At 47.1% G+C, this 25,432-nt stretch overlaps 1 protein-coding gene across 1 annotated transcript in view; it reads left to right on the top strand.

Annotated features, from left to right (window-relative positions):
* Window positions 1-25,432, top strand: part of LOC120024352 (protein enabled homolog) — a 150,943-nt gene that overhangs the window by 65,495 nt on the left and 60,016 nt on the right. Inside the window, 1 exon segment of the mRNA XM_038968576.1 lies at window positions 5,125-5,302. Within this exon segment, the coding sequence (XP_038824504.1) occupies window positions 5,125-5,302 (178 nt within the window).

Here is a 25,432-nt window from a genome sequence, read left to right as displayed (position 1 = left end):
ATGACATGGAAAATAGACCTGCAATAGGATTTATGTTGTCACAAATGTTGTTGTATTCATACTCTGCTTTAGTAAGTCAATAAGTTGATAATAGAGGGACATGTTTCTATATTGCTTCATAACTCGGTCAGACTTCATACACTGACAGACTTGAGTCTTCATAATCCTCTAGCGTATTATTTAGGCTCTTTGATGGATTTCTGGTTTCTCATAATGAGCAGAGAAGTTCAAAAGTACACACTATGTGATTAGTATTGATGTGATTATTGACTTCTATCTCAAATATGAGACAGGATAAATGCAAAATGCTTCAAGATTTAATGGCTCTTATTATTATCCGACTGACTGCTAGCTGTCAATCTGTTTAGTGGAGGGAATCGTTAAGAGAAAGACTATCTGTCTGGTTGTGGTGTTGGCCCCTCAGAGAACCTTCTATTTGAAGAATGCAATAGGAACCTGAAAAAACATGACCAAGAACCAGCACATTCAGTTTATCCTTCAATTGCAGCATCTATAGGCTACTTTTCCCTTTGCAATGACTCTTTCAATTGGTGACAACAGCAGTGAAATCTATAGCTAGGCCTTGAATGCCTCTCCGAGCCTGACTCGTTTAAAGTGTAATAGGGGTCCAGAGGGATTCTTGGCCAGGATACAGTACAGCTGATTTCTGATAGGGGCTAGTTTAACTGTTTGTGTGCTGTTTTTCTCTGGCTGGAGTCGAACCGACACCCGTTTCGTTTCCTCTACTCTTCTGTGTGCCTCAGTGAGCTCATCAACACTAAATTATAGAACAGATTATATAAATCTCTGGCCTGGCTGCCTAGAGGGGGAAAAAAGTGAGAAACCATCACATCTTCACTTTCAAGAGCCAAAGGAATGTTCTAATTCAATTATAGATTTTTAAAATGAACTTGGTGCGGATATTCTAGGTATTTTTTCCCTACGGCTTTTCGCTAACCTTAGCATTCTAGAAGTGAAGAACTGCCTCAAGCTGTGAATGATTGCTTGTGAGCTGAACGCAGCTCATTCGATACCCTCCATTTGTTTATGAAAGGTGTGCTAATGTTTCTCTGACCTGAAGACTATAGACACAGGGTTGCTCCTTAGTCCTATGCCAAACTTGTTTAATAACCATATGTATCATTCAAGGTCCCTTATACTTTACTGTAGTAAGTGTGGTGATAGTCAATGTTCCCTCCCCAAAATTTGGCGCTGGGCGCGAACTTGAATGTGAAAATTCTGTGTATCTTCCGGCGCACGTTTACTGTGAACACTGAGATAGAGCATTGGGCCAGTAACCGAAAGGTTGCTGGATCAAATCCCCGAGTTGACAAGGTAAAAATCTGTCGTTCTGCCCCTGAGCAAGGCAGTTAACCAACTGTTCCCCGGGCGCCCGAGACATGGATGTCGATTATGGCAGCCCCCGCACCTCTCTGATTCAGAGGGTTGGGTTAAATGCGTAAGACACATTTCAGTTGAAGGCATTCAGTTTGTTCAACTGACTAGGTTACCCCCCTTTAAGTTAGTTTTAACAGTGGTCAAGTTGGCTACTGTGGCTATTTGACTATAATGTAGGTCTACCAGAGTGGCCTACCATTTAAAAAAACAATGGAGAAAAACACATCCCATAACATTTTAACATGGAAATAGCTGTTCTATCATTCAGCCTACAGTAGCAGCCAATGTGTGGTGTTCAATGCCTACATTCCATGAGACAAAAAAACATGCAGGGCTTGACATGAAGCTGTTTATCCACTTGTCATTCAGACAAGGTGACTGAAAATATTTGAGGCAAGAAACCACTTTACAAAATAAAATTCATTATTATTCCCATTCTCTGCCTATTGTCTACTTAGCTTATTCAAGACCGTCTCAAAATACAACACTTTCCCTTTAAGACATAAACATCTCTTTACCTGACTCACTGTTCAGATGGCTAGAAATACACACATTTTCTGCTCTCGTTGGAATAAACCACTCTCCCATTGACTAGAAATTAGTTATAACTGTGCTAAAAACTCACTAGCAAAGAATATGAACAAATGTGCACACGTGGCTACATGCAGCTCTCACTTTCATCTCAAAACAAGCACATTTACTCCCGACCGTTCATACTATAGACTAAACACAGTCCAGTTCAAAGTGATATGGCTATTTGCATATAGGCCTACTTCAGCTCTGATTGATTATGGCGCTCCGGTCTGTGTAGAGTATGGGCCTGAGTCTGCCAATGCAATAGAATCCTACTCTAATGCGCTTTGCCTACAAGAAAATCTCTTGCACAGTTAGTTTTGCATACTAAATCTTGCGTGTTTTGTTTTGGTATATTATACAGAAAGTGGCTAATATTGTGTTGATTCGAACACAATTCCGGCAGTAGAGCGAAACGTTGAGTGTTAACTAATGGGGGGAAACTGTAGCGGGCTCATTTTTCATCTGCACGGCAGTCTGAGGGGAGCTGCGCGCATTCACACAGCTCTGAGGGAACACTGGTAGTAGACTGACTGACTGAGGTTGTATTAGCTGTAATGTATGACTCTTATGAACTCAACATACATTTCCTTACCTGTAATCATGATACACTTGTTTTGAGCAACACAAATAGTCAATCAAATGTATTTATAAAGGCCTTATTACATCAGCTGATGTCACAAAGTACTGTACATAAACCCAGCCTAAAACCCCAAACAGCAAGCAATGCAGGTGTAGAAGCACGGTGGCTAGGAAAAACTCCCTAGAAAGGCCAGAACCTACGAAGGCACCTAGAGAGGAACCAGGCTATGAGGGGTGTCCAGTCCTCTTCTGGTTGTGCCGGGTGGAGATTATAACAGAACATGGCCAAGATGTTCAAATGTTCATAGATGATCAGCAGGGTTAAATAATAATAATCACAGTGGTTGTTGAGGGTGCAACAGGTCAGCACCTCAGGAGTAAATGTCAGTTGGCTTTTCATAGCCGATCATTGCAAGTATCTCTACCGCTCCTGCTGTCTCTGGAGAGTTGAAAACAGCAGGTCTGGGACAGGTAGCACGTCCGGTGAACAGGTCAGGGTTCCATAGCCGCAGGTAGAACAGTTGAAACTGGAGCAGCAGCACGGCCAGGTGGACTGGGGAGAGCAAATAGTCATCAGGCCAGGTAGTCCTAGGGCTCAGGTCCTCCGAGAGAGAGAGAGAAAGAAAGAGAATTAGAGAGCATACTTAAATTCACACTGGATAAGACAGGAGAAATACTCCAGATATTACAGACTGACCCTAGCCCCCCGACACACAAACTACTGCAGCATAAGTACTGGAGGCTGAGACAGGAGAGGTTGGGAGACACTGTGGCCCTGTCCGACGATACCCCCGGACAGGGCCAAACAGGCAGGATATAACCCCACCCACTTTGCCAAATCACAGCCCCCACACCACTAGAGGGATTTCTTCAACCACCAATTTACCATCCTGAGACGAGGCCGAGTATAGCCCACAAAGATCTCCGCCACTGCACAACCCAAGTAGTCCTCGCAGTACTTCAAAATAGCTATCCAAACCATCTCACTCTCTCTCCCTATCCTTCTTCCTAGAAGTGCACCATAGTCCCTGTGCCAAGAAAGCAAAGGTAAGCTGCCTAAATGACTACAGCCCTGTAGCACTTCATGAAAGTAGCCATGAAGTGCTTTGAAAGGCTGGTCATGGCTCACATCAACACCACCCCGGAAACCCTAGACCCACTCCAATTCGTATACCACCCCAACAGATCCACAGATGACGCAATCTCAATCACACTGCCCTTTCCCACATGGACAAAAGTAACACCTATGTGAAAATGCTGTTCATTGACTACAGCTCAGCATTCAAAGCCATAGTGCCCTCAAAGCTCATCACTAAGCTAAGGACATTGGGACTAAACACCTCCCCCTGCAACTGTATCCTGGACTTCCTGACGTGCCGCCCCCAGATGGTGAGGGTAGGCAACCCTTACCTGCCACGCTGATCCTCCAACACTGGGCCCCTCAGGGATGCGTGCTTAGTCCCCTCCTGTACTCCCTGTTCACCCACAACTACATGGCCAAACACGACTCCAACACCATCATTAAGTTTGCTGACAACACAACGGTGGTAGGCCTGATCATCGACAACGATGAGACAGCCTATAGGGAGGAGGTCAGAGATCTGGCAGTGTGGTCACACACCCGGTAACATCGACAGGGCTGTAGTGGAGTGGGTTGAGAGTTTCAAGTTCCATGGTGTTCACATCACCAACACACTATCATGGTTCAAACACACCAAGACAGTCGTGAAGAGGGCACGACAATGCCTTTCCCCCCTCAGGAGACTGAACAGATTTGGCATGGGTCCCCAGATCCTCAAAGTTCTATAGCTGCACCATTGAGAGCATCTTGACCGGTTGCATCACTGTCTGGTATGGAAACTGCTCTGCATCCAACCGTAAGCCGCTACAGACTGGAGTGAGTACGTTCCAGTACATCACTGGGGCCAAGCTTCTTGCCATCCAGGACCTATATACTAGGCGGAGTCAGAGGAAGGCCCAAAAAATTGTCAGACTCCAGTCACCCAAGTCAAAGACTGTTCTCTCTGCTACCAAGTCTGCATCCAAAAGGCTCCTTATGGCTTGGGGTTAGAACCTGTTAATATGACTGCTGAATAATTAATCAAGTGGCCACCCAGACTATTTGCATTGACACAGCCCCTTTTTGTTTTTACACTGCTGCTACTCGCTGTGTATTATCTATGCATAGTCACTTTACCCCTAACTACATGTACAAATGACCTTGACTAACCGGTACCCCCGCACATTGACTCGCTACCGGTACCCCGTGTACATAGCCTCGTTATTTTATTGTTACCTTTTATTACATTTTTTGCTTTAGTTTATTTAGTAAATATTTTCTTAACCAACGATAGAGTTAAGGGCTTGTAAGTAAGCATTTCACGGTAAGGTCTACACCTGTTGTATTCGACACGTGACAAATACCATTTGATTTGATAATTGTTTTGAGCATCACAAGTAGTCCTTTAAGGAATTTAAATTAGCTATCAAAACCATCTCAAAAACCATCCCTCTCTATCTCCCCCCATCTCTCTCGATCTCCTCTCTCTCCCCCTTTCTATCCTTCTCCAGGTGGTAATAAACTGTGCCATTCCCAAGGGGCTCAAGTACAACCAGGCCACACAGACCTTCCACCAGTGGCGCGACGCCAGGCAGGTCTACGGACTCAACTTTGGCAGCAAAGAGGATGCCAACGTATTCGCCAGTGCCATGATGCATGCCCTGGAGGTGCTCAACTCTCAGGACACAGGTGAGGGTGAGCTCTGCTGACCGACGGGAAGAATATCTGCTGTAATGACCTGAGATATCCAGCTCTCTTTGGTGTTTTGACAAAGGAGAGGTGGTCTTGCCTGTTGCTGTCCTGTTGCTTCACCCATTGCAAGTAGTCGTAGTGAGAGGTGTCCTGGATGTTTAGTGGGCAAGGATGCACAACTCTTGGCTGATGTAGAAGCTGGGTAAGGGTTAGCCTTGGAGTGCTGTGCTCAGACACACTGGTTAACGTGACTAGGTATTGGTGGTTTTAAGCAGGACCCAAGAGGTAGAGCGAAACCCTCTATAAATGTCATCACAGTTGAGCGTCACATTAAAACTACAGTACTTGACCAGACATTTGCCGAAGGCACTTTAAAAATATATTTTTGTGTTTACAGTCCACACAGATGACTCATCAATGTTTTGCCTCACTTTGCAGATTTTTTTGCTTCACTAAGCTGAATATGGTCGGGTGCAGGGAAAAAATAAATAAATACAAAGAAATGATTTGCGTCTTTTTGATCCGCTGTTTATATTGGTTTGGCAGAATGACTCTTGTCCTCAGAGTGAGATCAAATGTTTACTGAGGACCTGCTCTCGTAAAATTGGATGCAATTAGACGTTCTGATGTGTGTCTTGGGAGGTTGTGTGTGTGTGTGTTTGGGGAACTCTGGGTCTGGAGCAGGGGCCTAGTGAGGGGCTCAATAAAGACCCTGTTCCTGACCCCCTCCCTCTGTGGCTGCAACAACTTGTGACTGACTAGGCCCTCAGGGGTTCCACACAACAGCAGTCACACTGAGCCTAGTATCTCTCACCAGGCTGTTTAGGCCTTTTAGTCAAACTGTTTACTTATTGCTAACAAATGATGCATTGTTTTCAGTGGCGGCCATTTCTGTTTTTCAGATATGATTAATCTCTGGAAAGGCTAGCTAGCGGCTGGCCTGGCAGTGTTCTGGGGGGATAGCTACAATGTATCTGTATTCTCTCCAAGCAGCAGTCTGCTGAGCCCAGCCCTCAGAGTTACCTCAGATGGAGTGGCCTTGGAACAGACTGTGATTATGCTGGTTGCCTGCGCTGCCTTAGCTTAATTTGTTGACGGATGCGATGAGCCACTGCGTCTAATGTGAATAGCTTTCCTGTAATCTCCACCACCACGCCTGAGTAATATACACACTGTACCTCTGGTGATATTTTCTCAATGAGGGCTGGCTGCCTGGGACAGAGAGAGGTGTGTTTGGTTGTTGGTAATATGATTGTAGAGCGGATCATCAGTCATTTTGAGAGATCCGACGGGTGTTGTTTTTCAATGCACACTGCACCCAATCTCTTCTCTGAGGGGAAAGTTACGGTTTTATAGTCTCTTTGCCACTGTGTTTGGAATAAGACTGACTGAAGTTCAGAAGCTATTTAACCAAGTCTGTATGAATGAATCCAGGTTTCAAAGCAAATACACTTTTATTTGTCACATGCTTCGTAGACAACAGTGAAGTGCTTACTTAATGGTCATTCTCCGACAATGCAGAGTTGAAGATGAGAGGGAAAGAAAAAAATGTATAAAAATAAATAGTGACACTTGGAATAAATAATAAAAATTATGCGTAAAAATAACATTGTTATATAGGGAGTAGAAAATATTGTAGCTATATACAGGGAGTACCATTACTTAGTCGATGTGCAGAGGTAATTGAGGTAGCTATATACTGTGCATAGAGGTAGGGGTAAAGTGGCTAGGCAACAGGATAGATAATAGACTGTAGCAGTGGCGTGGGCGTATGTAGTGTGTGTGTTGGCCTGTAAGTATGTCGTGAGTGTGTGTGTGTGCATAGTCAGTGGAAGAGTTAGTGCAAAAAAGGTTCAATGCAGGTAGCCATTTGATTAGCTATTTAGCAGTCTTGTTTAGAAGTCTTATGGCTTGGGTGTAGAAGCTGTTCAGGGTACTGTTGGTTCCAGACTTGGTGCATTGGTACCGCTTGCCATGCTGTAGCAGAGCGAAGTCTGTGGCTTGGGTGGCTGGAGTCTTTGAAACTGCCTGGTATAGAGGTCCTGGATGGCTGCGAGTTTTGCGGTCGGTTGCCAAGCAGTTGCCATACCGAGTGGAGATGCAGCCAGTCAAGATGCTCTCGATGGTGTAGCTGTATAACTTTTTTTTCTGAGGACCCATGCAAAATCTTTGAAGCCTCCTGAGGAGGAGAGGAGCTGTCGTACTCTCCATGACTGTGGACGATGATATATCCTTGGTGACGTGGACACCGAGGAACTTGAAACTCTCAACCCGCTCCACTGCAGCCCTGTCGATGTCAATGGGGGCGTGCTGGCGCCCACCCAGAATAATAGTTTGTGTGGAGGTGCTGACTAACACCCTGAGGAAGGCACAATGATGCCGAAACATTGGTAAATACCCATTAAATTGCAGGGAAATTACACATGGAGTGTGCGACTTTCTTTATTTTGATAGTTTATGGTATTACAGACTGGGTCAGGGAGAGGTTGAAAATGTCAGTGAAGACACTTGCCAACTGGTCAGCGCATGTTCTGAGTACACGTCATGGTAATCCGTCTGGCTCTGCTGCCTTGTGAATGTTATCCTGTTTTAAATGTCTTACTCACATCGGCTATGGAGAGCGCGATCACACAGTCATCTGGAACAGCTGGTGCTCTCACGCATGATTGTGTTGCTTACCTTGAAGCAAGCATAGAAGGTGTTTAGCTTGTCGGATAGGCTCGTGTCACTGTGCAGCTCGTGGCTGGGTTTCCCTTTGTAATCCGTGATAGTTTGTAAGTCCTGCCACATGCGGCGAACGTCAGAGTAGTAGGATTCGATCTTCGTCCCGTGTTGACGCTTTGCCTGTGATGGTTCGTCGGAAGACATAGTGGGATTTCTTATAAGTGTCCGGGTTAGAGTCCCACTCCTTGCCTTTAGCTCAGTGAGGATGTTGCCTGTAATCCATGGTTTCTGGTTGGGATATGCATGTACGTCGCTTTGGCGATGAGGTTGTTGATGGACTTAGTTCGTTTTATTGAATATTTAAAGTATACAATATACTTGCAGTGAAGCCACTCAACTACATTACATTAGTCATCTAACAGACTCCCATCCAGAGCGACACACAAAAGCAACCAGGGTCAACGCCCTGCTCAAGGGCACGTTGACAGTTCTCCCACAAGGTCAAAAACAGGGACCCCGAACGAGTGATCCATCAGCCACCGGCCCAAGCTCCCAACCGCCAGGCCTCCAAGATTCCCCCCACAGTTCCCCTAGAGCTGCCGCTCAACCATCCAAGGCCCCCCCACTGAGAAAAAATAAATAAATACAATAATTCCATTCCCCCCCAATACACCAACAAAATATAAAAAGGAGAAACAGAAAACAACAAAGCAAAAGACATCGAGGACAACAAAAATCATAACAGCAAGGCCAACTGAATATGTTTCAGTGCATGTATGGCACTATTTACGTGTGTGTCTGTGTATGTGTTTATTTGAATGAGAGCGTGTGTATATTGCATGTGTACAAACACCTGCACTGCATCAGCCTCAGGCAATCCGGCATTAACTGTAACAACACTGCCCCTCAGTGTCATTCAAACTGACTTTTTGTTATGTTTTATTTTGACTTTATTTTTTAAACATTTTATCTTTGACCGTCATTCTATCCCCCGCCCAGCAACTCCGCTCCCACCTGTCTCCAATTCCACACATGCGAATTTCTATACACCATATATCTTTCAACTATGCTGTGATGTTTAAAATACACTGCTCAAAAAAATAAAGGGAACACTAAAATAACACATCCTAGATCTGAATGAATGAACTATTCTAATTAAATACTTTTTTCTTTACATAGTTGAATGTGCTGACAACAAAATCACACATTATCAATGGAAATCAAATTTATCAACCCATGGAGGTCTGGATTTGTAGTCACACTCAAAATTAAAGTGGAAAACCACACTACAGGCTGATCCAACTTTGATGTAATGTCCTTAAAACGAGTCAAAATGAGGCTCAGTAGTGTGTGTGGCCTCCACGTGCCTGTATGACCTCCCTACAACGCCTGGGCATGCTCCTGATGAGGTGGCGGATGGTCTCCTGAGGGATCTCCTCCCAGACCTGGACTAAAGCATCCGCCAACTCCTGGACAGTCTGGTGTGGCGTTGGTGGATGGAGCGAGACATGATGTCCCAGATGTGCTCAATTGGATTCAGGTCTGGGGAACGGGCGGGCCAGTCCATAGCATCAATGCCTTCCTCTTGCAGGAACTGCTGACACACTCCAGCCACATGAGGTCTAGCATTGTCTTGCATTAGGAGGAACCCAGGGCCAACCGCACCAGCATATGGTCTCACAAGGGGTCTGAGGATCTCATCTCGGTACCTAATGGCAGTCAGGCTACCTCTGGCGAGCCCATGGAGGGCTGTGCGGCCCCCCAAAGAAATGCCACCCCACACCATGACTGACCCACCGCCAAACCGGTCATGCTGGAGGATGTTGCAGGCAGCAGAACGTTCTCCACGGCGTCTCCAGACTGTCACGTCTGTCACATGTGCTCAGTGTGAACCTGCTTTCATCTGTGAAGAGCACAGGGCGCCAGTGGCGAATTTGCCAATCTTGGTGTTCTCTGGCAAATGCCAAACGTCCTGCACGGTGTTGGGCTGTAAGCACAACCCGCACCTGTGGACGTCGGGCCCTCATACCACCCTCATGGAGTCTGTTTCTGACCGTTTGAGCAGACACATGCACATTTGTGGCCTGCTGGAGGTCATTTTGCAGGGCTCTGGCAGTGCTCCTCCTGCTCCTTCTTGCACAAAGGCGGAGGTAGTGGTCCTGCTGCTGGGTTGTTGCCCTCCTACGGCCTCCTCCACGTCTCCTGATGTACTGGCCTGTCTCCTGGTAGCGCCTCCATGCTCTGGACACTACGCTGACAGACACAGCAAACCTTCTTGCCACAGCTCGCATTGATGTGCCATCCTGGATGAGCTGCACTACCTGAGCCACTTGTGTGGGTTGTAGACTCCGTCTCATGCTACCACTAGAGTGAAAGCACCGCCAGCATTCAAAAGTGACCAAAACATCAGCCAGGAAGCATAGGAACTGAGAAGTGGTCTGTGGTCACCACCTGCAGAACCACTCCTTTATTGGGGGTGTCTTGCTAATTGCCTATAATTTCCACCTTTTGTCTATTACATTTGCACAACAGCATGTGAAATTTATTGTCAATCAGTGTTGCTTCCTAAGTGGAGAGTTTGATTTCACAGAAGTGTGATTGACTTGGAGTTACATTGTGTTGTTTAAGTGTTCCCTTTATTTTTTTGAGCAGTGTATATCAACTCATACACCCTGTACCGTGGAATCGGTACATCATAAATCTCTTCCGAACTATTTTGCAATCTGTTTGGCACAGCTTGTCCTCAAATGAAACTGGTATAGTTTCCTATTTATGCTGTTTTTATTCCTCTGCCAGTTTTGATCCTTTATAATGGTCAGACAGACCAGTTCCCTACCTCCTCCCGCTGCCACCTGTCTCCTCCATTTTTGGGGGTAATGCTGTAATCAATTGGTTGTAATCTTGGATTGAGTTCCCATGCAATTCGGAAAAGTCCATGAAAGACAACTCTACCATTACAATTTACAATATCATTAAAAAATATATACCGTTTCAAATATCTTTCCCATAAATACAGTTCTTTCAGCCATAATATTTGTTGTGTCTTTTCAGGGGGATGAAATTGAAATTGTAGCCAGCTCTGCAGTGCTTGTTTGAAAAAGAGAGATACTTTAAAAAAATAATAATTTTCAATTAATCGAAAATGAGACATGGCAATCTGCACAAAGGCAAAAAGGCAATTTTTAAGCAATGGATGAGCTTTTCTTAGTAATTTACTTGAACCGTTTAGGGTTCAAATAAAACTTTGAATGAGTGAAGCTTTTCGAGAGAGGTTTAGTGATTTTATATTTAATCTCAACCCACCCTATTCATTATATAGATAGGCACACTTTATCTTGTCTTGTCTGCGACGAACCATCAAACAGGCAAAGCGTCAATACAGGGCTAAGATTGAATCAAACTACACTCCTCCGACGCTCGTCTTACTGGTATAGTTTGCCAATAGGGCTTGCAAACTATTACAGACTACAAAGGGAAGCATAGCCGCGAGCTGCCCAGTGACACAAGCCTACCAGACGAGCTAAATCACTTTTATGCTCGCTTCGAGGCAAGCAACACTGAGGCATGCATGAGAGCATCAGCTGTTCTGGACGACTGTGTGATCACGCTCTCCGTAGCCGACGTGAGTAAGACCTTTAAACAGGTCAACATACACAAGGCTGCGGGGCCAGACGGATTACCAGGACATGTGCTCCGGGCATGTGCTGACCAACCGACAGGTGTCTTCACTGTCCCTGATTGAGTCTGTAATACCAACATGTTTCATGCAGACCACCATAGTCCCGTGCCCAGGAACACAAAGGCAACCTGCCTAAATGACTACAGACCCGTAGCACTCACGTCCGCAGCTATGAAGTGCTTTGAAAGGCTGATAATGGCTCACATCAACACCATTATCCCAGAAACCCTAGACCCAACAGATCCACAGATGCAATCTCTATTGCACTTCACACTGCCCTTTCCCACCTGGACAAAAGGAACACTTATGTGAGAATGCTATTCATTGACTACAGCTCAGCGTTCAACACCATAGTACCCTCAAAGCTCATCACTAAGCTAAGGATCCTGGGACTAAACACCTCCCTCTGCAACTGGATCCTGGACTTCCTGACGGGCCGCCCCCAGGCGGTGAGGGTAGGTAGCAACACATCTGCCAGGCTGATCCTCAACACTGGAGCACCCCAGGGGTGCGTGCTCAGTCCACTCCTGTACTCCCTGTTCACCCACGACTGCATGGCCAGGCAGACGACAAAACAGTGGTAGGCCCGATCAACGACGAGACAGCCTATAGGGAGGAGGTCAGAGACCTGGCCGGGTCGTGCCAGAATAACAACCTATCCCTCAATGTAACCAAGACAAAGGAGATGATTGTGGACTACAGGAAAAGGAGGACCGAGTACGCCCCCATTCTCATCGATGGGGCTGTAGTGGAGCAGGTTGAGAGCTTCAAGTTCCATGGTGTCCACATCACCAACAAACTAGAATGGTCCAAACACACCAAGACAGTCGTGAAGAGGGCACGACAAAGCCTATTCCCCCTCAGGAAACTAAAAGATTGGCATGGGTCCTGAGATCCTCAATAGGTTCTACAGCTGCAACATCGAGAGCATCCTGACGGGTTGCATCACTGCTTGGTACGGAAATTGCTCGGCTAGTGTGTACGGCCCAGTTCATCACTGGGGCTAAGCTGCCTGCCATCCAGGACCTCTACACCAGGCGGTGTCAGAGGAAGGCCCTAAAAATTGTCTAAGACCCCAGCCACCCCAGTCATAGACTGTTCTCTACTACCGCAAGGCAAGCGGTACCGGAGTGCCAAGTCTAGGACAAAAAGGCTTCTCAACAGTTTTTACCCCCAAGCCATAAGACTCCTGAACAGGTAATCAAATGGTTAACCGGACTATTTGTATTGTGTGCCCCCCAACCAGTGCTCCCGCGCATTGGCTAACCCGGGTTATCTGCATTGTGTTCCACCACCTGCCAACCCCTCTTTACGCTACTGCTACTCTCTGTTCATCATATATGCATAGTCACTTTAACCATATCTACATGTACATACTACCTCAATCAGCCTGACTAACTGGTGTCTGTATGTAGCATCGCTACTTTTATAGCATCGCTACTGTATATAGCCTCGCTACTGTTTTTCACTGTCTTTTTTATTGTTTTTATTTCTTTACTTACCTATTGTTCACCTAATATGTTTTTTGCACTATTGGTTAGAGCCTGTAAGTAAGCATTACACTGTTGTATTCGGCGCACGTGACAAAAACTTTGATTTGATTTAGCGTCCCAGATAAAGCAAAATATTTTTTGCTCATATGATTTGAAAACTAATCATCAGGAGTAGGCAGCGCCATGAGTGAGTAAACTGAGATATGACTAAGGAGTTAATCAATGAAATGTTTCCATAAATATACAGGTGTTTACCTCTCCATAGTTGCATGATCTATTGAAATTCTCTATTGAAATTCATTGTGGAGAGCTCATTTATACATTTTGTGACATGAATACCAAGTATGTCTACTTCACCGTCAGTCCATTTTATAGGTAAACTGCACGGTAATGTACATTTTATTTTTACGTAATATTGTACACATCATAATTAGGTTTTAGTCCAGAGATTCCAGAAAAGTTATGTAGATTTTCAATGAAACATTGCAGGTATCTAGCTTGCGGACTTAATATAAAACTTGAGTCATCGGCATCCATGGACACTTTTTTGTTTTTAAGCCTTGGATTTTTAATCCTCTAATGTTGTTATTTGATCTGATTTTAATAGCTAGCATTTCAATGGCCATAATGAATATATATGGTGACAGCGGACACCCTAGTTTAACTCCTCTTGACAATTCAAAGCTCTGAGAAGTAGCCACTATTTACTATTTTACACCGGGGGTTGCTATACATTTAGTTATTAATGAACCAGTGACTGATGTGATAAAGTCCTCAATGCCATTAGATGAATCCTGGAACATATTCCAGTCTGTGCTAGCAAAACAGTCCTGTTGCTTAGCATACACTTCATTGGACCACTTGGTACTTCCTGTTTTGAGTTTTTGCTTGTAAGCAGGAATCAGGAAGATGGCGTTATGGTCAGATTTGCCAAATGGAGGGCGAGCTTTGTATACATCTTTGTGTGGAGTATAGTTGATCTGCCACCCTCCCTGACTCTCCCCCTGTCCCTTACCCTGCCACCCTCCCTGACTCTCCCCCTGTCCCTTACCCTGCCACCCTCCCTGACTCTCCCCCTGTCCCTTACCCTGCCACCCTCCCTGACTCTCCCCCTGTCCCTTACCTGCCTCCCTCCCTGACTCTACCCCTGTCCCTTACCTTGCCTCCCTCCCTGCCTCTGCCCCTTACCCTCCCCCTGTCTCCTCCCTGCCCTGTCTCCTCCCTGCCCTGTCTCCTCCCTGACCCCTGTCTCCTCCCTGCCCCCTGTCTCCTCCCTGACCCCTGTCTCCTCCCTGACCCCTGTCTCCTCCCTGACTCTCCCCCTGTCCTTCAGCTCTTTGTTCCTGACTAGCCTATCGCCTGACTAGTGTATCTGGCTCTGTTTACCCCAGTGACCTCTAGCCCTCATCTCTCCCTGAGGCTGAATGCTTGGTTCTCACTGAACTTTTCTAGCCTGTATTAATTACCCGATAGTGATGAGCTTGATTATGGGAATGGTGATGACTTTCTCCAGCGGTGTGGGTGTTCTCACACTATCAAAGCCTGCCTGTTGCAGCCTGCCTCTGACAGGAGGAGACCCTGGGGTCTGCTTGCACTTTGAAGGAGTCTAAGGATATCCTCAACGTGTGAGTGAGAGGGAGTGAGTGAGGATGTTTCAGTCCTCTCCAATTCCCCTGTCTGTTTGCAACAACGTTTGTAGTGTGAGCGGTCTTAATAACGACATAAGCAAGGACTTTTCTCTCAGGCGCCCTCTTCCTCTCTCCTTCCTTCCCTTCTCTATCCTCCTCCTCTCTCGCTCTGCTGTTCTCCTTTGTTTTTCTTTCTCATCCTCGTTAGAGAAGGGGAGTTTGTTAGCTGTTATTCTTTTTGCTGAACTCCTCCAGTGCTGAGTTTGCAGAATTCCCCTGTGTTTGGTTGGGGGCTTAGACTTGGTGCTAGAGGCTGAGGCTGGTTGTCGGGGCAGGGATCTGCTCTGGAGCCGAGGCTGAGGCTGCATATGGGCTAGACTGGGATGGAGGCTGGGAGTTGGATCGCCACAGGCTTTATAATGCAGAGAGTGTTAGCCTGGCCCTACCAAAGCCCTGCCAGGCTGACAGAGAAAATGGGAGGCGAGTTACGATGGGACACTAATTGGCCCAGCCTCAGTCAGAGACCCATTTGTGTTCAGTAAGCCGTTTACAGCAGCACAGTCCAGCACAGTGATGGGGCTGGAAAGGCCTGACTGGATGGGGTTTCAGCGACCATAGAGGGCTGGAACAGGCTGGCATGCCACTGAAGGCACGCCACTGAGGCCCAGTGCAGCCAAGCTTTCTCCTATACTTGTCCTTAACTGAGATGGAAACATGTATTGTGTGCAGTAGTTCTCGTCAGGGGTGTGCAGAGAGGAGCTCAGCACTTACACAGGTCCGGTTGAGTCCACCCAGGCTACAGCTGAGGTACAGCAACCCTGTTCGTGAGCAACTTTGTTTGAGAGGCACTTTGAGAACTGTAGTTAAGATATGGATCTGATTTTCTGTGCCTCTTGTTGGTCGTACATAGAACTGCACACAGAAGCACTCCAGTGTTATTCTTATCATCCAATGTGATGATACTTCTGTTCTATTAGGTGTCTCTTTTAGACATGATAAGCCTTCCATGACACGAGGCTCAACATCATTCACTCCCGGACTGGGGTTTATCACCGGACAAGAGACCAATGGAGTCACGCTAGTCTATCTTTTTATAATACTTGTTATTTATTTCACCGCTAGCTAAATCCAGTGTTGACATGATTTACTGAGGCCTCTTCTGCCTGTGGTCTGTGCTGAATGTAGATCCAGCTGCTGTGTGTTCTGTTGCGTACTCTGCACTGTGATTGATCCTGCCTCTCTCCATTGTTCCTCCACTGGAAAACTGATGCTGCTGCTTGGTAGGAGAGAAGAAAGACGCAGGGTGATGGTTGTGTCTTTTGCTGGTAGTGCAGGATTTTACTGCCTTTGGAAGTGTGTAGCTCTTTCTCTTGAATGTGTGTGTGTGTGCTTTATATGTGTGCATGCGTGTACTTTCAGAAAGCCCTCCTCTCTCCCTATGTCCCTGGAGTTTCTACTGTCTCTATAGTATCTGGTCTAATTTTAGCAGAGTGAAATGTGTGGTTGGGAATCACATGGCAGGCAGTCGGAGCTAGGCTGACACTGACACCGGAGCTGTGTCCGCTTACCGTGCTGCTATTGCCTGAGACTTTGTGGCATGTGGGCTTTTCTAAAATAAATGGCTGTTGTCACCTTCCTTCCCAGTCAGATAGAACACTGAGTGACTGAGTGACTGAGCCACTGGACAAAGGGCAGAGCGGACTCCTGGAGATCAGGGACGTAATGGGTTCAGAGTTCATGTTTTCTCTGTGTAGGCCCTGTGAGGTGTTGTAGCCCGCAGACAGATGAGTACATACTCTAACAATGAGCTATCGGACTGTCTCTATGGAAATGTGTAATGTGACATTTGGTTTACACAGAAACCAGCCGGACCAAAACAAACCGCACCTTTTCTGTGTTTAGCGCTGAGTCCCAGGTGCTGTAATTTGAACCGTTGTCAGAACAGCAACAGAACAGCACTGGGAGTGTTTTTCTCGTCCTCTTTACCGAGAAGGAGTGTGTGTGTGTGTGCACGCCAAGACAAAGGAGCGATCGGTTACCGTCAGAGACGAGGCAGTGTTTGTGGTCTGGTGAGGTCGTGTAACTTTTGGAAGGTCGAGTGTTTCTTGTAATACACGTCAGTCAGATGACTGAGGGGTCAAGTCTGGTGGAGCCTGTCTGTGACCCTCCTCAGGTCACACCAAAGCAACTGTGTTCTCCCCATGTCTGGGTCCAACCTCATTGAACCCCAAGTCATTGAGCTGTAGTGTGGTGCTAAATGTTTTGGGCAGTAGTGACGTTAGTTCTGGGCTTTGAACTGAGCTCACTCTGTGTCAGTCATGTCCTGTAACCCATAGAGGCCCATACAGACAGATGTCCTCAGTCTACCTCCCCCTCTCTGCTCTCCTAAAATGGGTAAAAAAGGACTGGACTGAAGGTCAGGCCGCTGGACGCCGGTCAGTGTTCTGGTCTGGCTGTAATCCCCTCCTTTTCATCTGGCTGTGGACAGATTGATATGGAGAGAGAGGAAAAAAAGAGACATAAGAGAAATGAGGCAGTGTGTGAGAAAGGGCCATGTAAGGCTACAAAGCACCAAGTTGAAAGGCAGAGGGAAAGGGTTTTTCAGACGTGGTCCTGTAACATAAAACTCCACAGCTTCTGTTTGGGTCTTCATGTTGACAGACGGCCATCTGAGCCCAGGGACAAACGTCCTGTAACATAACACTCCACAGCTTCTGTTTGGGTCTTCATGTTGACAGACGGCCATCTGAGCCCAGGGACAAACGTCCTGTAACATAAAACTCCACAGCTTCTGTTTGGGTCTTCATGTTGACAGACGGCCATCTGAGCCCAGGGACAAACGTCCTGTAACATAAAACTCCACAGCTTCTGTTTGGGTCTTCATGTTGACAGACGGCCATCTGAGCCCCGGGACAAACGTCCTGTAACATAACACTCCACAGCTTCTGTTTGGGTCTTCATGTTGACAGACGGCCATCTGAGCCCCGGGACAAACGTCCTGTAACATAACACTCCACAGCTTCTGTTTGGGTCTTCATGTTGACAGACGGCCATCTGAGCCCCGGGACAAACGTCCTGTAACATAACACTCCACAGCTTCTGTTTGGGTCTTCATGTTGACAGACGGCCATCTGAGCCCCGGGACAAACGTCCTGTAACATAAAACTCCACAGCTTCTGTTTGGGTCTTCATGTTGACAGACGGCCATCTGAGCCCCGGGACAAACAGCTGAACACAGTCTGATTCTACACAGTGGGGTCCCTCTCTTTGGTGGGTCCCCTGGCCCCTAAACCTCCACCCACCGCCCTGTGCAGCGCCCGTTCTGCCCGCTACACCCCTAGCAACACAGCCCAGTCTGGCAGCATGGTGTGCGGGACCAGGGGTATATTTATTGATGGACACCTTTTTGGGGGTATAAATACCTTGTTGTGATGGCCTGTTGCCAGAGCAGAATACAGGGCGAGTGTGTCTGTTTCCATGACTTCCTCAGTGTGAGAACAACACGGGAGCTGGGTTGACTGTGGTTCTGTGTGGCCTACCGTTGCCCGTCATAGAAACAAGCTGCATCCCTGAGCCAAAATAAGTTTGTTTTTGCAGCTAAAGTCCCTGCCTTTTTAAATGAGTGCAGACAGAGTAGGGGGGTTGGACACTGACACCCTACACCGTGTCTCAGGGTGTCTGGTGTGTTGCTTTCTTAAGTCATGCCACCATGTGAACCCCATTGCATTACTGGGCCTGTTGAGATGGAGGTTGGTGTGACGTGAGTCCCGACTGCCTGCCTCACTTTTTGTTGATGAGCTCATGCTCTTTTGCACCATACTGCCATAATAACACACGCTGCTGAGAGGTTCTCCAGCTAGCCAGCCTGCTACTACTACTACTAACACTGACAGAACAGCTGCCCTGCACGGCCCAGAGAGTGAAACCCCAGCACGGTGCCTACCAGAGACTACAACACTGTACTTATCAGGGAAGGCGACCAAAGAGGGAGAGACCAGACATTGAGAGCAGCGTGATCCAGAGAGAGGGACCAGGGCCTGCTGTTTTAGACTTGTGTCCCAGCCCAGGGTGGTGCTGTCCTGTTTGGTGCTCCTCACCCTGCTGCCTCAGATCTCTCTCTCAGCCCTCTTCTGCTCCTCTGTGAGGGGGAGAGACTGCTGCTGCTGTTTGGTGCTGGCACTGTAGAGACAGTGGAAGGCCCTCCAGGCGTCCACAGATATGCCTGCTCCCAGAGTGAGCGGCTTCCAACTGCAGCAGACTATCAGTCGCGCTCAGATCATCCTCAGCAGTGAGTAGAGCTGGACTGGAGGGGGTTGGTAGGGGGTTTGATTTGGAGGAGGATTTGGGGGTGTAGTGAGACAGCTGATGAGGAGAAAGGGTGGTGCAGGAGTGGGAGGGGGCAGATGACTACACCACTGATTGCATGTTGCAGAGCGTTAGTTGAAAAGGAAGCGCGACTGACTGAGTTCCTCTCTTACTAACACAACTAGTGCTAACAAGTCCTTATGTAACTTGTATAACATGAATGTTTTATGCTCTATTCGAGATGTCAGTGAAAATGAGGTGTTAGTTGCCTGTAGTGTAACCTGCTATATATTATACACTGTCCCGATAGGCGATGGAAGGAAGATGGAGTCCTCTTATGATTGGTCAGAGATCAGTTACTCTATCTTCTGATTGGCTAAGCTGTGTTCCATACTTTGGTGCTCTGTAGCAACACTGGCTGCAAGCCCGACGTCGGTACACTTATGACAACAGCCACTTCAAGTGCAGGGCGTGAAATTCAAAATATATATTTTTAAAATATTTAACTTTCACACATTAACAAGTCCAATACAGCATATGAAAGGTACACATCTTGTGAATCCAGCCAACATGTCTGATTTTTTAAAAATGTTTTACAGCGAAAACAGCACGTATATTTATGTTAGCTCACCACCAAATACAAAAAAAGGACAGACATTTTTCACAGCACAGGTAGCATGCACAAAGCCAACCTAACTAACCAAGAACCAACCAAACTAACCAAGAAACAACTTCATCAGATGACAGTCTTGTAACATGTTATACAATAAATCTATGTTTTGTTCGAAAAATGTGCATATTTCAGGTATAAATCATAGTTTACATTGCAGCTACAATCAGAAATAGCACCGAAAGCAGCCATAATAATTACAGACACCAACGTCAAATACCTAATTACTCATCATAAAACATTTCTGAAAAATACATAGTGTACAGCAAATGAAAGACAGGCATATTGTGATTCCAGCCAATATTTCCGATTTATTAAGTGTTTTACAGCGAAAACAGAATATAGCGTTATATTAGCTTACCACAATAGCCAGAAACACTTGGGCGCCGACGACTAGTTCACATCTACGACAGATATATGAAATAGCATCATAAAATGTTTCTTACTTTTGCTGATCTTCCATCAGAATGTTGGACAAGGTGTCCTTTGTCCAGAACAATCGTTGTTTGGATTTAGAACGGCAACTTTCCCTCTTGATTTAGCAAGCACACTTGCCAAGTGGCACGGATCTCTCCATCGTCAACAAAGTCAGAGAACGGAACACGGCAAAACTCCCGAAAAAATTTCAATAATCTGATTAAACTATATTGAAAAAACATACTTTACGATGATATGGTCACATGTATCAAATAAAATCAAAGCCGGAGATAGTAGCGGCAGCTAAACAGAAGGCAATCCCACTGTCCACCTCGCGCTCTCGAGAGTACCGGAAATGAGGGACACGTCATACAAAGAGCTTGTATTCCACTTCAGACCAAGATAAACACTAAATTTCTTCTCTCACAGCCTCTTGACATCCAGGGGAAGGTCTATGAAGTGCACGTATACTCTTACGTATCATGCCCATTTATAGGCAGGAAGAAGAACAGAGCCTCGATTTCAGACTTTCCACTTCCTGGTCAGGAAGTTTGTGCCAAATGAGTTCTGTTTGACTCACAGATATAATTCAAACGGTTTTAGAAACTAGAGTGTTTTCTATCCAATAGTAATAATAATATGCATATTGTATGAGCAAGAATTGAGTACGAGGCCGTTTGAAATGGGCACCTTTTATCTGGCTACTCAATACTCCCCCTGCAGCCCAAACAGGTTAAGAAGCCCCTGGCTGAAAGAGAAAGGGCAAGGAGATGGAGGCCAGCCGTGACCTCTGTTTCTGTGCTTACACGATCTTTGAAAGATAATTAAATCACTTAAAAGTGTTCCTGAGTCTCCTAGCTACAGAGTCAGAAACACAGGCTCTGTTCAGTCCACACAAATAATTCAACCCTCGAGGGAGAGGAGAGAAAAGGTACATTTTAGGCATAGTTCTGAATGCTTCTCCATTCTCATGCCCTCAACACAGTTGGCTTCCTTCAGCTAGCTCTGTTTTCGGTTGGAGGCGAACCCTGTGGAAAGCCCTGTCTCTCCTCTCTCGGTTGTGCCAGCATTAGGATCATGAGGATATGTCTTTATTGCACGCTGCTTGGCTCGCAAAACTGATGATTCCTATAGTGCAGTTAGGATCAGCAGCAGAACACCAGGGCTTTCTCATTACAATAGGCTGTGTTTAGTCAACACTCCTGCTGACTATCAGGTGCTAAAGGCATGGCTGCTAATGAAATTGGGACACACATGTCCTAACAATGCAAAACAGTTGCATTTGGGTCTAGCCCTTGGATGCTGTGTCTTTGGGGCTAGTTCCCTGGATGCTGTGTCTTTGGGGCTAGTTCCCTGGGTGCAGTGTCTTTGGGGCTAGTTTCCTGGGTGCTCCGTGGGGGCAGTTACTTCTGAGGCATTGGCAGAGCTCCATGATGAACTCATCCACAGGTGCCGGTTGGCCTGGTCTGGGGTTGTATAGCTCGGGCTCCTCCCCTAACACGGTGGCTGGGCCAGAAATAACATGTTTACCTTCTCCTATGGATGAAGGGGGCCTGGCCTGCGTTGCTTCTGCTTATGGGCGTACTGTTTTCGAGAAGGGCAGCTTTTATTTGGTAACTTTACTTCAGACCTGAGCTGAGGCATCCGGCCCCCTGAGCTGGCCTGGTGTCAGGTGCTGGGTCTCGGTGTCAGTGGCCTTGCCTGTGGAAATGGATATGGCTAGCTGTGCTACTGACAGCCCTGCTAAGGACAGGGGGAAGGGTAGGGGGAGGGTGCACTTTCCTACTGACACCTAGACCCCTAGTCTCTCCCTCTGCCCCATAATAAGACCCCACCTTGGAAAAGAGGGTGGAGGTGAAAGGGATTGAGGTTTTGGGGGTAGTGTATACGGCCTGCCCTGTCATTACGTTTGTCTACACGTCTGTACTGTATGCCTGTCTCCCTATGGGAGACGGGAAATGGTTACACTGCTGCAGCCATGAATAATATATCACAGGCTGTCTGTGATTGCCTGGAAAGCTGTTTTTGTAACCGTGCAGGAAGTAGGCATAATGTTCTGACATGCAACACCGACCATCATCACACCCCCAGTCCTGTTGCCACGGACGGTGAACTGACCTGTGACAATTGCTCAACCTAATTGGCACCCCAAACTGCAGTGAAACTGTTTATAGCCAATCCTATCTAGGCGTAGAGAGCCTGCGGAGTCAGGAGGACCAATCATCTGCGCTCTGATGACTCTTCATCCTTTTTCTTGGAAGTTTTTCTCCCAGCAGCCTCACATCTGTTGGCCTGTTCACAGTAGCAGCACTCAATTTCACAAAATGGGGTTAGCCATTGTTTAATAGGGCTGTGATGATACCAGTATCGTGGTACTTGGAAACAAACCTAATTATGTTGTCATCCAGTCACATTTGTTTGTTTTCGAAGCTATGTTACACAATATTTTACAGACAACAGGTTTTTAAAGGACCAAATAGTTTTTGGTCTGCTTCATGTTTTCTTTCTTGCCTTTGAAAAAATATTGCGATACTGGTATATTCACAGACCAATTGTTTAGACACTGTATATTTGTGAGTGTTATGCTGCGAGACTACGGACTCCTCTGCTTTGGGGGGGGGGGGGGGGGGGACTCATTTGCGGGTTGCAAGTAGTGTTACAGCAGCAGTGTTGGGGTTCTAATGAGACGGGCGGTGTTACAGCAGCAGTGTTGGGGTTTTAATGAGACGGGTGGTGTTACAGCAGCAGTGTTGGGGTTTTAATGAGACGGGCGGTGTTACAGCAGCAGTGTTGGGGTTCTAATGAGACGGGCGGTGTTACAGCAGCAGTGTTGGGGTTTTAATGAGACGGGCGGTGTTACAGCAGCAGTGTTGGGGTTTTAATGAGACGGGCGGTGTTACAGCAGCAGTGTTGGGGTTTTAATGAGACGGGCGGTGTTACAGCAGCAGTGTTGGGGTTTTAATGAGACGGCGGTGTTACAGCAGCAGTGTTGGGGTTCTAATGAGACGGGTGGTGTTACAGCAGCAGTGTTGGGGTTTTAATGAGACGGGCGGTGTTACAGCAGCAGTGTTGGGGTTTTAATGAGACGGGCGGTGTTACAGCAGCAGTGTTGGGGTTCTAATGAGACGGGTGGTGTTACAGCAGCAGTGTTGGGGTTTTAATGAGACGGGCGGTGTTACAGCAGCAGTGTTGGGGTTTTAATGAGACGGCGGTGTTACAGCAGCAGTGTTGGGGTTTTAATGAGACGGCGGTGTTACAGCAGCAGTGTTGGGGTTTTAATGAGACGGGCGGTGTTACAGCAGCAGTGTTGGGGTTTTAATGAGACGGGCGGTGTTACAGCAGCAGTGTTGGGGTTCTAATGAGACGGGCGGTGTTACAGCAGCAGTGTTGGGGTTCTAATGAGACGGGTGGTGTTACAGCAGCAGTGTTGGGGTTTTAATGAGACGGGCGGTGTTACAGCAGCAGTGTTGGGGTTCTAATGAGACGGGCGGTGTTACCACAGCAGTGTTGGGGTTTTAATGAGACGGGCGGTGTTACAGCAGCAGTGTTGGGGTTTTAATGAGACGGGCGGTGTTACAGCAGCAGTGTTGGGGTTCTAATGAGACGGGCGGTGTTACAGCAGCAGTGTTGGGGTTCTAATGAGACGGGCGGTGTTACAGCAGCAGTGTTGGGGTTTTAATGAGACGGCGGTGTTACAGCAGCAGTGTTGGGGTTTTAATGAGATGGGCGGTGTTACAGCAGCAGTGTTGGGGTTCTAATGAGACGGGCGGTGTTACAGCAGCAGTGTTGGGGTTCTAATGAGACGGGCGTTGTTACAGCAGCAGTGTTGGGGTTCTAATGAGACGGGCGGTGTTACAGCAGCAGTGTTGGGGTTTTAATGAGACGGGCGGTGTTACAGCAGCAGTGTTGGGGTTCTAATGAGACGGGCGGTGTTACAGCAGCAGTGTTGGGGTTCTAATGAGACGGGCGGTGTTACAGCAGCAGTGTTGGGGTTTTAATGAGACGGGCGGTGTTACAGCAGCAGTGTTGGGGTTCTAATGAGACGGGCGGTGTTACAGCAGCAGTGTTGGGGTTCTAATGAGACGGGCGGTGTTACCACAGCAGTGTTGGGGTTTTAATGAGACGGGCGGTGTTACAGCAGCAGTGTTGGGGTTTTAATGAGACGGGCGATGTTACAGCAGCAGTGTTGGGGTTCTAATGAGACGGGCGGTGTTACAGCAGCAGTGTTGGGGTTCTAATGAGACGGGTGGTGTTACCACAGCAGTGTTGGGGTTTTAATGAGACGGGCGGTGTTACAGCAGCAGTGTTGGGGTTCTAATGAGACGGGTGGTGTTACCACAGCAGTGTTGGGGTTTTAATGAGACGGGCGGTGTTACAGCAGCAGTGTTGGGGTTCTAATGAGACAGGCGATGTTACAGCAGCAGTGTTGGGGTTCTAATGAGACGGGTGGTGTTACAGCAGCAGTGTTGGGGTTCTAATGAGACGGGTGGTGTTACCACAGCAGTGTTGGGGTTTTAATGAGACGGGCGGTGTTACAGCAGCAGTGTTGGGGTTCTAATGAGACGGGTGGTGTTACCACAGCAGTGTTGGGGTTTTAATGAGACGGGCGGTGTTACAGCAGCAGTGTTGGGGTTCTAATGAGACGGGTGGTGTTACAGCAGCAGTGTTGGGGTTCTAATGAGACGGGCGGTGTTACAGCAGCAGTGTTGGGGTTTTAATGAGACGGGCGGTGTTACAGCAGCAGTGTTGGGGTTTTAATGAGACGGGCGGTGTTACAGCAGCAGTGTTGGGGTTCTAATGAGACGGGCGGTGTTACAGCAGCAGTGTTGGGGTTTTAATGAGACGGGCGGTGTTACAGCAGCAGTGTTGGGGTTTTAATGAGACGGGCGGTGTTACAGCAGCAGTGTTGGGGTTTTAATGAGACGGGCGGTGTTACAGCAGCAGTGTTGGGGTTTTAATGAGACGGGCGGTGTTACAGCAGCAGTGTTGGGGTTTTAATGAGACGGGCGGTGTTACAGCAGCAGTGTTGGGGTTTTAATGAGACGGGTGGTGTTACAGCAGCAGTGTTGGGGTTTTAATGAGACGGGCGGTGTTACAGCAGCAGTGTTGGGGTTTTAATGAGACGGGCGGTGTTACAGCAGCAGTGTTGGGGTTCTAATGAGACGGGCGGTGTTACAGCAGCAGTGTTGGGGTTTTAATGAGACGGGCGGTGTTACAGCAGCAGTGTTGGGGTTTTAATGAGACGGGCGGTGTTACAGCAGCAGTGTTGGG

This window comes from Salvelinus namaycush, chromosome 29 (genome assembly GCF_016432855.1).
Source record: "Salvelinus namaycush isolate Seneca chromosome 29, SaNama_1.0, whole genome shotgun sequence".
NCBI classification, from domain to species: Eukaryota; Metazoa; Chordata; class Actinopteri; order Salmoniformes; family Salmonidae; genus Salvelinus; species Salvelinus namaycush.
Note: the sequence above shows the minus strand (reverse complement) of the source record. Positions and strands in the feature narration are given on the sequence as shown.